The sequence below is a fragment of the Hippopotamus amphibius genome, chromosome 4 (genome assembly GCF_030028045.1).
Source record: "Hippopotamus amphibius kiboko isolate mHipAmp2 chromosome 4, mHipAmp2.hap2, whole genome shotgun sequence".
Lineage (NCBI taxonomy): Eukaryota > Metazoa > Chordata > Mammalia > Artiodactyla > Hippopotamidae > Hippopotamus > Hippopotamus amphibius.
The window spans coordinates 149,627,495-149,645,960 of record NC_080189.1 but is presented as its reverse complement, the minus strand read 5'-3'; the positions used below and the strand labels follow the sequence as shown (position 1 = coordinate 149,645,960).

The 18,466-nt window shown below is 37.4% G+C and overlaps 1 protein-coding gene across 1 annotated transcript in view; it reads left to right on the top strand.

Moving 5' to 3' along the window:
• Positions 1-18,466, top strand: part of KCNH5 (potassium voltage-gated channel subfamily H member 5) — a 326,379-nt gene that overhangs the window by 268,569 nt on the left and 39,344 nt on the right. The window contains exon 10 of the mRNA XM_057731911.1: positions 2,722-2,918. Within this exon, the coding sequence (XP_057587894.1) occupies positions 2,722-2,918 (197 nt within the window). The remainder of the gene's footprint in view (positions 1-2,721; positions 2,919-18,466) is intronic.

The window sequence follows — 18,466 nt, the reverse complement described above, 5'->3', positions numbered from 1 at the left end:
TATTTTGATTCTGTCAAGATTAGCTTTCTTTAAGACATTAAGAAATAGTAGACTTTTAAGTTTTGGTTTCATTTTATGTATTTTATTATAGCTGTAACCATAATCATACTATTCTTTGTATCTTTACTTAACATTATGAGGTTTGCATTTTTGCATGTTATTTCTGAAACTAGTTTTAATTCTATATGATTTGATATATAGATAGATATAGATTTCTGTTGTCGTTGGATATTTTATTTATTTATTTTTGCCCATCTGAGATTATGATTACTGGCACCTCAGTGAATAGCACATGTGTGTGTTCTAAACCTTTTGATTGGTTCTCAGAAGTGAAATTAGAGTCAAAGGCACTAATAATTATTATTGTGGTTACTATACATGAAAATCAAGTAGTTGAAAAGTAGTTAGTACTTATAAATGGGTCAGAGCTTGTGTTGTAAGTGATAACTTGAACAAAGTTTTCAGAAATGAATCAGAAAGAAATTTAATCATTTTTCTGTCTTCAAGGTAAAACCCACTATAGAAAGAGTAACAGTGAAAATAGAGGAAAAGGAATGAGAAGCAGATCAAAGCAGACCTTTAAAAGCCCTGTTATTTCCATAGCACAGGGGACCGTGATAATATAATAGTTGTTGATCTCTTCTGTTTAAGAAATGATACATGTAAATTATAAGACATAATAAAACATCCATTATCCTGTAATGAGAGAAAACCTACTGTTTGATGCATTTACTTTGTATGTCCATGTGCGTGTTTCTGGGGAGAAAAGGGTATGTAAAATGAGATAATACTATGTGTATGATTTGATATCCTGTTTTTTTATTATTTTACATAATGTGAACATTTCTCTGTCACTTTTAAAAATTTATGATACTTAGTGGCTGCATAATAGGCCATTATTTATTTATTTTTCATTAACATTTATCTTGTTTCTACCTTTTATGGCTGTTATAAATATCACTTCAGTGAACATTTTTATAAGTAAATTTGGTACTTCTGCTAATGCAATTAGAATAAACACCTATAATTGGAATGACTAGTTTAAAGGTAATGTTGTTTATGGATTTTTGAAATTCATCTGTGTAAGTGGAGGTAGGATTTATCTTTTAAATTTCTATAGTTAAAATCTCTCTTAGGTTACTTTGATGCTCTATAACCCCAGCCACATTATTTGGCTCTCAGGTCTCTAGTTATTCTTCCTTGGCGAGATATATGACTACCAGACAGTTAAGTCATTCATCAGTATCATTAACTAAAAGGAATTTGGGAATGGTCTGGTAACAAATGAGGCTGCTCAATATTTATTAAATATCTATTGTGGTTATTTTATACTGATCATTTGATCACATGGTGGTTGAAACCCATGTGATCAAATAATATATATGTCCTCAATAATATATATGTTTTCTCTCTCCATCCCAGAGTGTCTCATAGTTCTCTAAGGATTTCCAAACTGCCTGTGTGGGGTGGGCAAAGAATCTGTAATCTTATTCACTCAACCTCAGCCTCTCTCTCTCTCTGTCTTGTTCTCTTTTTCTCTCTGTCTCTCTCTTTCTCTCGTTTCATGCTATCTTTTTTATACAGTGGTCTGACTGGCCTGAAGTATTATAAGGCATCCTTTTTCTTCCTATTTTCCTGTCAGTTTTGACTTTAATCTTCATGACAAGAGCAGATATTCACTCATCTCTGTGGTTAGAGTGCAGAAAAAATAAATCTTTGGTAGAGTGGCTCTAGGAAGATTTTTTTTTTTAACCTGGAAATATTCCCTGTCATTTTTACTTTAAAATTTCCCTTTCCTACAGAAGAACAGAGAAGGCAGTTGACAGCCCTTCAGAAGCCAGGGTCACATGGAACTGCCTCAGCAGAAAGTCTTCTAGCACTTAATCTCTGAAGCTTTCTCATTTCCCTTTGTTTGGGCAACTATGTACTCTTGACTCAGAATGGTGAACTGTTGATTTCAGGTCACCAGTGGGTGTTGCTCTACAGTGAATAGTTGATTCCTGTGTTCTAGAATTCTATAATTTTAAAAAGACATCCACATTTGACTATAGTACACACTCTTTATGGAACTGTTTGAGGCATAGCAGATCTGGGCCTCCATGATTTACCCAACTTAGCTTCTTTGGCTCTATAATTGTGGACTGGAGCTCTCTCACTGGCTCTGAGGCTTTGTGTAAAGTTTGGCTCGGTGAAGAGGTGAGGGCATCTTTGGGGAATCAGTCGTGGTGAGGTTTTGTTTGCCTGGAGCATGAGACTCAGTTGCTGAATAATGTATGTTTAATATATGTCGAATCAGTTCCAGATTTATAAAGGCTGTAACTGGAGATCCTTGTGTATTGCATTTTACTGTTGTTTCTACCAGAAGGAGCAGAAAAAGGATGAAACTAAGAAGTTCACCTTTGTTCCTTCTAGTGAGAATGGGAAAAGTTAAGGTAGCAGCAGATAATGAAACTATCTGTTAAAATGAGGCTTTTGGCTTCTCTGTTGGATTTCATTTATTCATGCCACTCCAGATTTCTATCAAGAACTGAATTTAGGATGATGTTACTTTACATATTATATGAAAGTGTTGTGCATTGTTATGTGTATATAGATGGTGTTATATACTTAGACTCCAGATTATGCTAGATGATCAATACCATATATGAAACAATAACTACTCGTGACTAGAATAAAAACTAGCGTAGATACTTGAATATATATATTTTAATTATTTTCCAGGGAAAGGGGATGTATTTGGAGACATCTTCTGGAAGGAAACCACCCTTGCTCATGCTTGTGCCAATGTCCGAGCACTGACATACTGTGACCTCCACATCATCAAGCGAGAAGCCTTGCTTAAAGTCCTGGACTTTTATACAGCTTTTGCAAACTCGTTCTCAAGGAATCTCACTCTTACTTGCAATCTAAGGAAACGGGTATGTTGTCTGGATCCACTTCTACTTATTAGCATCTAGAGGGTTAATACCTTCAACCCTATTAGTTGAGGAGTGTTAAAGTGATTTTGTTTTGTAGTAGTATATTCCCATCAATGTAAAGTGACATAAGTTTTCCCCTTTCTTTATATTTTGTTTACTTTTTAAAGAAAGGATAAAAACCTTGGGTGCATGGGTAAAGATCTGAAGCTTTATCATTTAAGTGAAAAATGAAAAACAGAATTGAGGAGAAACAAACTGTTCTATAATATAATTAGTTAATTCTTGGAGTTTATAATATTGTGGTAAAATAAATATCAGTGTCTCTTACTTTATCATGTGGATCTTTTAAAGCTGGTAAGGGTAATCAAACTGGTTGCCTGCTTTATATTCCTGACTCTCTTTACACCCTCCCTCTCATTTAATAATCAGTTTATAAAACTCATTCCCCATTAATTCTTTTAAAGCACACTATCTCAAAAAATAATTAGCCATACTGATGTATCCTACAAATAGATATAGGAATCCTTCACTTTGCATGGCTACTGCAAATTTAATCTTCTTGCTGTTTTCTTTTTAATTGATGAGTGTGGCACAAATTTAATTTGCATAAAGAAATCTCCTAGCTTTGATTTATAGGTCATTGGACATTGGCAAGGGCTCTTTTATTGCCAAGAATGAAATAGATGTTTGGATAACTGCACTTAAGGAATTTCATCTAAGATGATTGCCTGTCTCTGGTGAAGTATTTTGAAATAACAAGCCTTCCCTTCCACTAACCCCTTAAATAGAACCTTCCTGCTAGTTAACATGGAGAAAAAAATCAATCCAAGAGACAAATTAACATCTATACTGCAGCAACATAGAAATGAGCTTAGCAAATCAATGTAATTCTCTACTCAGGGTTCTAAGAGAGGATAAGACTGCAGGAGTCATATTTGTACTCGTGTCACAACATTTGATTTATATTTGAATAGCAGTTTCACTTTTTATTTTGTTAATAAATAGTTATTGAGCATCCACAACCTGCAAGACAAAATGTAAAGAGCTATAGAGCGCACGAGGTCTAAACACACAGTCCCTATGCTCAAGAGCTGACAGCCAAGTGCAAATATTACGTGAAATGCAAATATGTGAAATGAGTAATTTAGAGTGAAGGTAATGATAAACCTGGAAGAAGGGTGCCAATATGAACTAAACAGGGCACCTGCTCATTTATGAGGGAGATTGGAGTCCTGTCTAGTATTACACAGGAATACGTCTCCTTAGGTCTGTGCTCTATGTTCTCCAGTGGCAATTCTTCTTCTACAAGGCTGCTTGGTGGGTATTTGAAACTCTTATACTTTACTAAATCTTCCCAGTATACATTTTGCCAATTTTAGAATCTTCCCCCATACTGCAAGTTTACAAAAACCCAGATCTGCCCTTAACAGTCCTCAGGATGGATATTATCTGTTACTGTCCTCCTCAAAGCACTGTTGTTTACACATTATCTCATCCGATGTTTCTAATATTCCTGCAGAAAAAAAGGGCAGTTATTTCCACTTCAAAACACTTGAGGAAACTCAGGCCTAAAGGAATTAATATTAAATAACTTGCTGATGTATTTGCAATGCAAGGTCTCAAAGAGGGATGAGAACAAGTCACCAGTGGAAAATAAATTTTGATTCTTCAAAATGAGTTAATCACAGAGCTCTATTGTCTCTTTTTCTCTTTCACACACCGGAGTGTGTGAACATCACACATGACTGCACACGTGCGTGTGCGTGTGTGCACACACACACACACAGGTTATGAGAGCTGAGTGCATATACCAGCACATCTATCTCTGATAGGGTATGGAAGTTAGAGACAGAAAACTCTTGCTGTCTTTTTGATGGGACCCAGGAATGGCATGCCTGCCTCTGTAGGTGCTAGTGAGCTAGTTCTATCAAATGGCTTCTTCCCTTTACAACCTGTTCCTTGTTGTAATGTGTGCCAGGTTTTTCTTGTTGTTGTTTGTTTGTTTTAAAAAATATTTCCTGCCCTTCTGCAATTGATGGATGGGCTCAGTAATTTGAATGTAGATTCAGGTGTATTGCTAATCAGTGTCACTTTATTCTCAGGAAAAAAGTATTCTCGTAAAGAAGAGAAACTGTGAAAAAATATCTTCCAATGATTCATGAGAATAGCTACCATTTTAAGAGCCTATTTTATAGCCCTGCACTTCAACATATTTTGCATAAATAATTAATCTTATTAAATATCAGTAATGCACAAACGAGGCAATATAATCTTCATTTCATTGATGAGGTTGAGGTTCTGCGAGTGAGACAGCTAGTTGCCAAATAAATTATGGGTCAGAACCTAGATTTGAATCTATCTCTGTCTTATTGTAAAACCCATATTCTTCAGATTATACCATGTTGCTTTTGTTTGTCAAAATAGCTGATTTCCCTTCCCCCACAACAATATCCTACAGATACACTCTCAACACTGTATAGAATTTCTCTATACATTCAATGTATAGAGTTACTTTAACTCCATTCCCCCATTGAGCTATTAGCAAAAATATTTTGTTCTTATTGCTACTATTTTAAGCATTCTTGCAGTGAACATTGGTTGTGAATCATAGAATCAAGACTAAGTCCTTAGCATGCCATTGATATCTCCTAGGTATTGTAACCATTAAGTAAGGGCAGGCTCCAAGCTGGGGGAGCTGATTGGGATGTAGGTTTTTAGCCTTCATAGGTTACAGTTTTGGCCACATAAGCACTTGTGGGGGCTCAGTGGAGAGTTTTGTATAGTGTGTATTTCTCGGTGGCTGCAAGAGGGAGGAATGTGGTAGTGCTTTAACTGCTGGCCTCCATCTCCATTAAGGAGAAACTAATGTGTTTGTCATGCAAATATAGCTCCCACTAACCATCCTTAGGTCCCTCTCTATAAAATTTCTAGAACTATAACTGGTAATTTTATTCAAAAACTAGAGCAGGGTTTGGCAAACTTTTTCTGGCAAGGACCAGATAGTAGATATTTTAGAATTTGAGGGCCATATTGTTTCTGTCTCAACTACTCAGCCCTGCTATTGTAGCATGATCTTAGCTGTCTTAACTTGGGCTGCCATTACAAAACACCATAGATTGGGTGGCTTCACCATAAGTATTTCTTCCTCATAGTTCTGAAGGTTGTGAAGTCCAGGATCAAGGTGCTGGTGGAGTTGGTTCCCTCATAAGGGCTCTTTTATTTCTGGTTTGATGATGTCTGCCTTCTTGCTGTGCCCTCACATGGTGGAGAGAGAGAGAGAGGAAGCAATTTCTCCAGTGCCTCTTCTTATAAAGTCACTAATTTTATCATGAGGACCCTCATGGCCTCATCTAAACCTAATTATTTCCCCAAAACTCTTTCTTCAAATATCATCGTATTGGTGGATTAGGGCTTCGACATATTAATTTTAGGCAGACACAATTCAGTCCATAACAGCAGCCAAAGAGAGTATGTAAATAAATGAGGATAGTTGTGCTTCAGTGAAACTTTATTTACTAACACAGGTGGCTTCTTATGGGCCTTAGTGTCAATAGCTAAGAGTAGAGGCCTGGAAGTTAGCTGAGAATAACATTGGTATGCAAATCGAATTCTCCCCCTTTGCTAGAAAGCAAATCTCTACTGATGGCCACCCAGCCAGAGGGTTATCATGAAATGGAAAATACCATATATAAGAGGGGGCTGCACACAAAAACAAAATCCGAACAAAGAAAACAAAAAAAGAGGTGGCTACAGGAGCCAGGTAGGTACCACACGAGTGAAGCAAGGCTCTGTGGCTGTGAAGACTGGAGAGTTCACACCTTACGGAGAAGGGGCAGCTGCTCCTCGGTCTGCTTGTACGTTGCCTTGGCATGCCAGCCCATTGTTGCTTGGTCTGCACTTTTTTTTTTTTTTTTTCAGAGAAGCGAGAAGTGTGAATTTTTATGTGAAATCACATTAGTTTGGTAACTAATTTACTTTGTCTATTATTTAATTTATTTTTTATTGTTTTTTTCTTTTTTCTTTTTAAGCTTTTTATTGGAATATAATTGCTTTACACCGTTGTGCCAGTTTTTGCTGTACAACAAAGTGAATCTGCTCTATTTATACATATATACCCATATCCCCTCCCTCCCGCGGTCTTTTAAAACACTATAGTGAAACAAAACAGGTCTGCTTGCCCTTGGTCAACAGTTTGTGAACTGAATGGAATGACTTAATGAACCGCTGATTTCATGATACTAGAAGGCTGAAATTTTTACCTTCAAATTTGGATGAGAAAAATTATTGCATCATTACTTTCTGTAATTTCCAAGTGAAATTTAGCATTTCTTTCAATTGTGAAACTTGATAACAAACTACAGTATTATTAGAAGCACCAAAAGAAATTATAGTTTCATAGCATCCTGTTTTTGTTGAAGACATGCTGAAACGTTGTTTATACTCATCAGTACTTAATCATTATGATCATTATTAGACTTGCTGCCAGAAAATGTTATTGTGTTAATAAAAAAGCACATAGATTACTATCTTGTGAATTAGTTTTAATATTTTGATAATTGAATTTCAATATACTATATTTCCTTTGCAACACTATGTATTTTATTTTGTGCATTTACGGGAGCTCTTCTGGGATGAGGCCTATTCCACAGGCTTTACCAGACTGCTGGAGATTAAGATCCCCCATATGAGAGTCAGAAACTGGACTAAGTTGAGCAAAAGGACTGGTTGGTATATATTTTTCAATAATAAGACAATTCCATAGTTTCCAATACGTTTAAACATATTCAATAAGGCATAGGAGAGCAACAGAGGAAGGTTGACTCAATTGCTGATTTTATTTATGATTTATTTATTTTACCTATTCAAGATACCATTTCCTGGAATGACTAAATGGTATTTATTAAACTTGAGGACCAGCCCTCAGGTACAGGTCTGAGAAGGCACACACCACAACAAGCACAGGTGATACCCAAATTTTAAAGAATTCTAATCAGACTTTAAAAGTAATCGCATTTCTGCTTATTCTGCCTCCTGTTACACAATGATGTTTACCATTGTGTGAAAAGAGTCAACGTAGCAAGCCTCACTGCTGGACTTTGAAAGAACTGCTTACAACGTGGGCCCTTGGCTGGCATCTGAGAATTGAACTTCAAGGGGGTTCCCACCACTCTAACAAGAGTGGCTCACTGTGCCTACTATTTATTCAAACGGTGTGGCTCATGCTAAACATTTACTTTCCTTCAAGGACTGAGCAATTTTAGTATGTGCCAGGCAGAGGGTACCTGTGTGACTCAACTCCAATAAGACCCCTGGACGCTGAGTCCATAACGAGCATCCTTGGTGGCAACATTTCACAAGTGTTGTCACAACCGATTGCTGAAGGAATCAGAGAGAGGGCACTTGGAGGTATGTCTATGGAGTGGAGCCTGTTGGACATTGATCCAAAATGATGCCAAACTGATACTTGCGCTTTAGTTGTGGTCTCAGAGAAATGCCTCCACTGTTGCCCCAGGGCCTCAGCTTGCTCCTGGTTGATACTCCTTTTTACCATACATTTCTGTATCCCTTAGTTCAAAACACAGGCTAATCTGGAACACCTCGATGATATTCATTTAACCCTTGTATCAGTCTGCCCAGACAGCCATATAACAAAATCACACAGTCTGGGTGGTTAAACAGAAATTTATTTTCTCACAGTCTGGAGGCTATAAGTCCAAGATCAAGGTGCTGGCAGGGTCAGCTTCTGGGGAGGACTCTCTCCTTGGATTGCAGATGTCTGTCTTCTTGCTGTGTCCTCACAAGGCCTACATGTAGGGAAGAGAGAATGAACTGTCTGATGTCTCTTTTTACTGTATAAAGATTCCACTGGATCAGGGCCTACTCTTAGGACTTCATTTAACCTTGATTGCTTCCTTAGGGGCCCCACCTTTAAGTACAGCCACACTAGGGGTTAGGGTTTTAATATATGAATTGGGAGGGCAGGTAGGGAACAAAAATTCAGTCCATAATAACCCTGTTTATTTTTATTTTTATTTTAAAAATTTTTTCACATCGAAAAGTATTTTATTTGTGCCCTTATTTGACAATTCTCATGCTTTATTTCTTTCTATAGTCACTACATTTCTATAGTCATTTATTCTAACTACTGACTTAAAATTAAATGTGGAGTAATTTTTAGAAATATACTAAAATCAAAAGGTACAGCTGAAATAGGTCTATAATACTGCCTACAGTAATACAGTATCAGTATTCAGTGTTGATTTTTGTAACTTCTAGGCAATACATAATTATCAATACTTGCAAAATATTCTTGCACTCCTACAGTGATTTAAGAAAAGATGCCCATTTAAACTTAGAAAAATTTCCAAGAGTGACCAATTCAAATTCTAAAGTGGAAAAAGAGAAATAGAGGTACTTGTAGCATTCTTTTCACCCCGTAAAGCCAGAGTCCTTTTCCACAGATGGCACTGTTTTTAAGTTGAGGGCAACTGAGGCCAGCTGGCAATGTTATGGGTAAGCATAGTACAAGTCCTGTATTTTGATGTTCCAGTGGTAAGAAATACTGGTTTAGACTCACTCTTGCATTAACACAGGCTCAGAGCTAAGTAACGGTTTTTCTTTTCAGAAAGCCTTCTTATTATGGGAAATTCAGTGGCACAGAATATCTTTTTTTCTGTGAGCAATGAAGCATCTCTATAGCAATTACCTTTTGTGGATGGAAAACATACTGAAATTGGATATCAAACAGGCCTAAAGTATTTGCTTGGTGTACATGAATTGCAGACTACATGTATTTCAATAGTTATTACTGGCATCTTTGAAGAAATAGTCTAGGAATATGATAATGGGAGTTCCAACTTCACTACTTTCTTTGCCCACCTCTGCACCGCCCCCCTTCCCTATATCAGTTAAGCAAAATATAGGAACACATTCATTCCACAAACCCATATTTTTTTATCCCATGAAAAAGACATTAGTAAAACATCATCCACAGTTGGAACAAAAGATATATGGTCTCCATAATACTCTGAAGTATTTATAGTATCTATGCTTACTTCTCTCACACCATTGGTTGCGGTACTTTGGTTTCCTATTTACATTCTTGTTCTTTCAATGGAACAATGAGCCTCCTAAGGTAGGTATTTTCTGTAATCTACTACCCATGACCAGAATAGTGCCTGTAGTGCCTGCTGATTGAAGGAATGAAACGTGAATCAGACATGCTGCCCAGCACAGAATAATCGCAGTCATTCAGAGAAACAAATGATACCCATGACAACACTGGCAAAGAGCCTTACGAAATAGGATTATGAAAATGACCATTACTAATTAGTGTTAAATCACAATGAGAGTTAACTTCCAGCTGCAGTTTCTAACCATTTATGCCTGCAGATTCTGCACAATGCTAGTGCTTTCAGAAGAGTGCAGCGATTTTGACCTCACTGTTGAGTAAATTAAGATCACCTGATGCCAACGGCTATGTTTACCAGGATAGTCCCTTCATCTCATTCTAAACAATTTTGAAGAGCAAACTTTTTCCTCGCAGTTTCCTTTGAGGAATCTGCATACCACACTTGAATTCCAGCATAGTTAAAACTCTCATGACCTCAATTGAGCATCAGGATTGCAAATTGACTGTGAACTGCTGGCCCTGCTGGCAACAGCTCTGCTTACACATTCTGGTTTGTAGAACTTTCACCTCTAAACTGATGTAGTTTGCACTCCACAGGCATTATCTCATTTGAACTTCAAATCAACACCGTAGGGAAATGAACAAAGACAAACGAGGTGACTTGCTCGTGGCCACAGAGCTGATGGCTGCTCTGAGGCTCCAGCCTCAGTTTCCCAACTCTAAGCTGGCTCTCGTTTCACTGATGGTGGTTAAAAGGAGCAGACATTCAGCAATTTCAGAAGTTTGTCATGTGCATTTAGATGAAGGAGGGACCTAATTATGCAATCTTTTAAGCTCTTAAACTGCTTCTATTTAGAGCTCTCTGTTGGTCTGCTTCCAGACAGAAAAGAAACTTTTCCACATTTAGTTACCAGGACATAGGTTCACAGATCCCTCACTCTTCAATAATGCCTCCAAAGCAGTTGGTTAAGGACAGAGTTTCCCAAGTTTCAGAGTGGGGGCTAGATTCAATAATTTACCAACATACTTGATAGTAGATTATATTGTCTGTTGTTTGACAGTTTTTTCCAACACTAGAATTTATTCTGATTGCAAGAAAGTATGTATTTTACAATAGTAGTAAACAGGAAGGAAATGAATAAGCCTGTAATAGACAGAAGAGTATGCAACTAACATAATATAAGAAGGTAGACATTTTATAAATTAATTTCCTTGGGAATTCTCGAAGTAGCCAACAATCACTTGAAACAATCATTTGTTTTATTTTAGAGCTGAATTCTGCCTTCCAGTAGTGCCTTTCTAGGAGCATCATAACTGGATGTAAGATTGTTCATTTCCAATATGTCTACCACTTCTTAATTCTCAACAATTAATATTTGATAAAGGACCACTGAAAGCCCGGTGCTATATCATGCCATCTTCATTTAAAGGAAAATATTCCTTTTGAATTAAAAAGCAAGGATTTCTATTAAGACTGACATGTATATATTATTTTCTTCCCTAATGCCTTTTTTTTTTTGGTATTGATTTGTTTGGAATGCATGCAATTTTTCCTATCCTAACATTATTTTCTTTTGTCTCTTTTTCCTTCTATGTTTTGCAAAGAGAACTCAATGGATGTGGTTGTATGTAGAATATCAAATGTGAATCTATTTATGGATTTGTATTTTGATGAATTTTTAGACAGAATTCTTTTGGGGGGTGTTCCATCCTCCCCAGATCCCCAAACAACACCTAAATTTGATCATACAGTTTGTTATTGTAGGGATTTCTTCCCTTCACTTTTTAAGTGGGATCCACTGACTCAGCCTTTTCTGTTCTCTGAGGTACCTGAGAAAATATAGAGCTCAAAAGACATGTATTCAAAAGCATTCCACGCTGATTTTGAGAAGTAGTTTTGTAACACTTAATAACAGGACATATTTTGAGAAGAATTTGGTTATTCAGAGGAGAGGTTTCAAGATACTTATTGTGAATTCAGAGAATTCAGACTATTGCCAATAAAGTAAAATAAATATTGTAAGAAAGAATACCAATTTATATAAAATAAAAAACATTTAAAGCATTATATACATTTGCAAATGAGAAAATAGCTGCTCTGTGCTTAGATTTAATTCTTAATAGTTGACTGTTATGACCAAAATAGAATCTGCTTTCCTGGAATGCCCATTATTTTTCCCAGCTGGGAGGTGCATTTCACAGATTTTGACATTCCAATCAAGCAATCTTTTCCCAAAGGAATCAAATCAAGTCGTTCTACTAAATTGCCGGAGACACTCAGATGACCTAGAGAAGCTACAGTAATTTCTCCCAGAGCAATTCCTTCATTTTTTGCCTCTTCTTTCTGAATCAGGTTATACTTGACTCACCCAACACTTTTTGAAGTTGGCATTTGATTTTACTGGGGTTTGTTCTATGTCTGCGGTTTTATCCTCTAGAGAGTGATGTCATCTGCAGAAGTTCAGCAGAGGAGCTGTCCCTTAGGAAGCTCACAATCTGGAATGGAAACTGCAGAGTAAAAGCTGTATCACTGCTAATTCTGCATGTAAAAAGCAGCCAGTTTTCCCTGAAGGCAGCACAGAGAGGTAATGCGGGGCATTGGACCCTGTCCAGGAATTTGCTTCCCTCTTTTAACAGATGCCGTAGCAACTTCTTTAGATATGGCTGTGGACTGCGTCATAATTCTAGCACGTTAATTGGGTGATATGTAACACAGGTCCTTTGAAAGTTAATTTACCGTGACAGGAAGATGTGTGCCCCCCACTCTTAAGTGAGAAAATAGTGTTTCCCAATGCTTCAAAATTCAGAAACCAGGATGTAGCATGATCTACTTAGCCACTGTAGAGTGTGCTATTACGTGGGGAAGGGTCTGTTATGCCAGCAAAAAGCTAGCAGGAGAAATCAGATCCAGCCTGCTAGATTTATGACTCCATAAAATAAGGCTGACTGCTGGCTTGTTCATACTGTAGCAACATTTTCACACCTAGCAGTCACCGAGTGGCTTGTTACTGAAATCACACACTAGGAGGACTTTTTCTGTAGGCTGTTGGGAGCGGGTTTCAGGTGGGGAGCAAAGAAAACTGCGTGACAGGGCCTCATCCCCTTCATTCTAATGCAGCTGACTTCTGCAAAGTGCTTGCAAAAAAAAGGGCTTAATGTGGACATTTGCTCTGGTGAGAAAACTATGAAAGTAGATTTGGATTTGGTAGTTTTGCCAAGCTGAAAAATCTCTGGTTGCATTCCTAGGTCATTCTACTTGGCACACTCCTTTTGGAGGGGTATTTTAATTATGAACTAGAAATTCTATGGAGGTTGGCAACAGTAATGAAGCTCAAACAACAGAGAGAGAGAGAGAGAGAGAGAGAGGGAGGTGACTTTAAAAATTCAAAAAATCAATCAGGGCAAGTCTGTCAGCAGAAAAGACTTGCAACAAATGCAATTATATGAAAGTGTATCTGATGCTTGGAGGGTAAGCTGGCTTTACTATACCAAACAGGATACAAGAAATTTGGATTTCCAGCTTTCGAACAAACTTTATAAAACAAACACATAAATCTCTTTCTGGAAGCATGGGCACCTCTGTATTTTCCATAGTCAAATATCCACATCTCAGAAATAAATTCATAATTGATGCCACAGAACTTTAATTATTCAGGCATTTTCTCATTTTGTCCAAATCCTTTTCAAAAAAATATGCCCAATTTAGAAAACTGCTACTCTAGTCTAGATTTCAGACAGTGGAAGTATTTAACACTCAGATGTGTTCCAATTTGCCAAAGATGTAGCTGATTAGTTTTGATTAAAGGCTATCAGAAATGCAGTTAAAACCTCACTAAAATAAAGTCAAGCTAAAATAAATGGCCAGGGTGGACTCCCCTGTCGGTCCAGTGGTTAATACTCCATGCTTCCACTGTAGGGGGCACGGGTTCGATCCCTGGTTGGGGAAGTTCTGCATGCCACGTGGTGTGGCCAAAAAGGAAAAAAAAAAAAAAATGAATGACCAGGGTTATGATAAAGGCAAAGTATCGCAACTCATATAGCAAAAAAGTGGTTATTTTAAATGCAGAACAAGGGCAAAGGTGTTCCTTTATTGAATTATAAAAAGATTTTTGTTCTCAAAACTAAAAATTTGAGATCACATCTTTAAAATATGGGACAGTGAAATCATCGAGATTTAGACAAATGGAGGAGAGCTTGGGAAAAGAATATATTACAAGGAAAAAGATATTTGCCACTTGAATCGCTATTTTATAGAAGCAACCAATCCCCTGTCCTGTGAGTTCAGGTCCCTCCTCAGGGATCAGCTTTGCCCCCACCTTCTCCACGCACCTCGCCATGTGCTCCAGCTCCACATGATGTCTCCCTTCTCTGTGCTCCGGTACCACCCCCCGCTGTGCCATTTATTCAGTACTTACTGTATGTTGTTTCGTAGGGTTACATGTGCATACATGTAACAGATGCCCTGTCTGCACACATTGACTCTTAAGCTCTTACAGATAGAGAAATGTCCATTATCCCATACATCCGACTGTGCTTTGTGCTCCGGCAGGCCAGTGACATTTGTTGATTGAATGACTGAGCAGTGATATTGCAGAGTTCATTAATAAAGCAATGTGTGCTGCTTCCCTTTCTGGCAGCAGAACCCAATACCAGTTAGGGAGTAAGTACTAAGAGTAAAGCAGCAGGAAAAGAGGTCTCCAATTTATTATTTTTTAAAATTCTAATAACTACTGGGATCATTTTGAATGTATCTTTAATAAGAATATGCAAAGGTTACATTTTTGAGGATTTAAAAACATTCCTTGGGAAATTAAGCATAAAAACTGTGGACTTGCCATTGGATTACTATGAACAGATGCATTTTAACTACTTAAAACCTGTCCAAAAATAGTAAGGGGAAATGGTAATATTTGGAACTCTCCAAGGGGTACCTGAATTTTTTCTTTGCCAGCAATAGGCATTGAATTCAGAATGAATCTTTAGTTGCTGTTTTGGTAAAAGGATAAAAGGGGAAAACATGTCCCAAACACATGGCTCCTTCTCTCTTAAACAACTACAGGCAGGAAAAGTGGACCACAGCTTCCACCCAATTCAGAAATAAAAGCAATTTTGTTTACACCCATAGTCAAAGAGCATCTATAATCTTTCCTAGGGAATGTTCCAAGATCTGTCTTTGTAAGAACTAGAGAGCAAACTTCAGGTTCAGAGTATGATCTTGGGCACATGAATTTACCTACTATGTCTCAATTTATACATCTGTAAAATAAGATAATAGTCAATTAATATGCATGAAGTACCTCTTAAGTGCCAGATACTTTTCTAAATCCAGACTATTTGGAGTGAATAAAACAGATAGCTTCCTGTCCTCATGGCGCTTAGGGTCTAGTACCCTCCTCACAAAGTTTTTTGTGTTAAATGCATAGAGACTATCCCATAGTGAAGATTAGTGGTGCTGATGGAGATAATGGTGGTGATGAAGATGTTGACGAGGATGCGTTTCATAAGTGACAGTGCCAGACTGGTGCCCAAGACCCTCTCAAAATTCTAATGGGAAGAAAAGGTCAACCTTTAGTCTCAGTATTACTGGAGTCTGTCAGTCCCTGGTGATACGAAAGTAAGAGCAGTGTTAGCAAGACATCCAGGGCTGATCTCCTTAGAAAGTAGAATCCTCTTCTTAAGAGCCAAATATAATATATACTGGCAAAGAATTCCACATGCAGCAATGGAAAATACTGAGAATTGTGGAAATAAATGTTTCTATGCTTGCCCAGAATAATGCTAACTTTTCCCAAAAGAAATGCCTACTTTCTTCTGTTAACAGTAAACAGTATCTACCCCTACCTTTTTCTAAACTTCACATATTCAGTGTACATAACCTTTGTTAGAGGTAAAATCTCAGCTGTGGTCCCTAACATTTGATGAAATGATTTGGCTAATGATACAGAGAACAGGCAGGGGTTGTGATGTCAAGTCCAGTTCTTGACCCTTATAACCCAAGGATTGCATTTCTCTAATCTAGGTTAGTGAACACACTTCCATGCTCTATTTTGCTCTGTGTGTGTGAAGATTAACATTAGCCAGTAGAACTTGACCTAAAATGTGTGCTTTAACTAAAGGTTCTAAACTTATCCTGAACTTTATCTATCAAGTTTGACTGAGCACTCTGCTATCTATTGAAATACTGTCCTTTAACTATGCCCCTGTGGATATAGAAACAGTTATTACATAAATGTGTTTCTCTTAATGGGAGACACTCAAGGGAAGCATTGGGAAAAATGGAAAAGAGCTTTTCCAATCTGTGCAGTAGTTTTGTAAACCAAGAGCTAAGTTTACTTTTGTTTAGAACCTCGAGCTAAATTTGAATTGTAGTTTCAGAAGTAAAAGCCAACCACATTTTGCTTTCATAAAAATTTTATCTTCACTGGCCCTTAACATTCTGGCATCTTTGAAAGACTTAATTAAAAAAAATTGTTTGCATCCATTCATCTGCTTGTGAAAAAACATAATAGAGAGGCCACTGGTATGGGAGGAAAGAGATATATTGCTTCAACAAGCTCATTCCACTAGTCAAATTTGTCAAAGAAAAGGTGAACTAATATCTTTCTTTTTTTATAATATTCCCTGCAAGGGAAAGTTGCTCATTTTATTCATGTTTGACATTTCATAGTAAAGGTAAAATTCATTTTTAATGAAAAACATTCCACAGGGTTATTAATTTAAAGAAATGCAGGAAGAGAGAACTGTCATTTAAAAAGAGCAACTCATGAATTAGAGAAAGTCCCCAGTCAAAAATACAGCCCAGTGAAGTTCTCTCTCTAGGACCAGTGGTAGGCTGGGCAGTGGACATGACCCTCACTTGCACCCTGAATAGCATCTGTGTCATCTGGGCATGAGATGCTTTTGCAGTAAAGCTTTGGTAGCTTAAAGAAGTAACTCCTCGAGCTTATTACTTGTATCTCTTATTATACTTCTTATATTTAGTCCATTTTTTTCTTACAAAATTGTAAAGTACTTAAGGTCAAAATTGTGAATAGTGTAATCGTAGCATCTACAGTAGCATTTTATACTGTAATGTTCAAATAATGTTTGGCAAGTGAGTGAACGAATATTGGAGTTCCTCCTATTTGCAAGAGGATTGAATATAGTTATCACTACGTGGATTTACATTCCTAACATGAGTAGTACCTCTGAGAAAAGGTGAAAGAGGTTGGATTCTTAAACATCTGTTGAGGAGAAGCTAATGATATAAAAATCTGCAGCAGAGCCAGACTATGAAGAAAATAGTGATGTGAATTTTCCCACTGGTGGATTCATACCTCCCTCCCAGCTTCTATAACTTCTAATTTTGCCTCTACCCCCGCTCTCCAAGCTTTATTCTCCATGTAGCTTTTTGGAGCTTAGAAACACCCACTCTTCTGTTGACCATGACATCTATCATTTGAGGTGTTGTAGAGGTTTGAGGGGTCTAAGATATAAAACCCCTATGTCAATCTCATATTTGTGACCATTTGAGAGATTAAAATATGACTATTATTACTGATAAAGCTGAATGGAGGATATGGCTTTAGGGCTTTATCAAGTGGACTTTCTAGTACTTTAGCTGTGGAACAGGAAGATTTACCACCCAGGCACTGATCTGGCTGGGTAACCACAGCTCTCGCCTGCGAGGGAAAAGCCTGCCCTGATAAACTCATCCCTCAGCAAATAAGCCTAAATGCTTCATCTCTGCAGGAAGGACAGTTTCTAAATGGGAGAGGAAATGGCTGGGCTTCTTCTTCTGACCTCACCAACCAGAGAGGGCATTCCTTTTAGGGGAGAAGGAAGTGAAAGAGAGGAAAGTATTAGGTATATTAGGCTTATAGAAATCCTTCCATTTGGATACCTAATGAAAAGTGAGTAAGTATTCTCCCCTAATGAGTACAAATGGGATCACAGTACTTAATGATTTATAACATACAGGTATAACATAAATGCACAAACTATAAAACATTTACAACATGTACAACACTAATATACATTTATAATAAATACTTTTATATATACATAAATATAACATACATATATACATATTTAACACACATTTCTTTTAAAGTATAATAGATATGTGACATATCATTTATGTATATTTACACTTTAAATGATTACCCCAATATCTAACATAAATAGGAATTCCAGGCAAAGTGGTTATGACCTGAAGGATTGCAGGCAACCTGAAGGAGATGCCAGGGGGCCATGAACATTCTTAGGGGTGACTTAGACAAATAAGGTTCATGGATTACCTGCATTACAATCCTTTGGGATCCTTATTCAAGTTGCAGATTTCTGAGCCACAGTTACCAGCTATGGGGTGGGGTGGGGTGGAGTGGGGGGGGGGGGGGCGGCGGGTGGTGGTAAGGATTCACTCCAGGTGATTCAC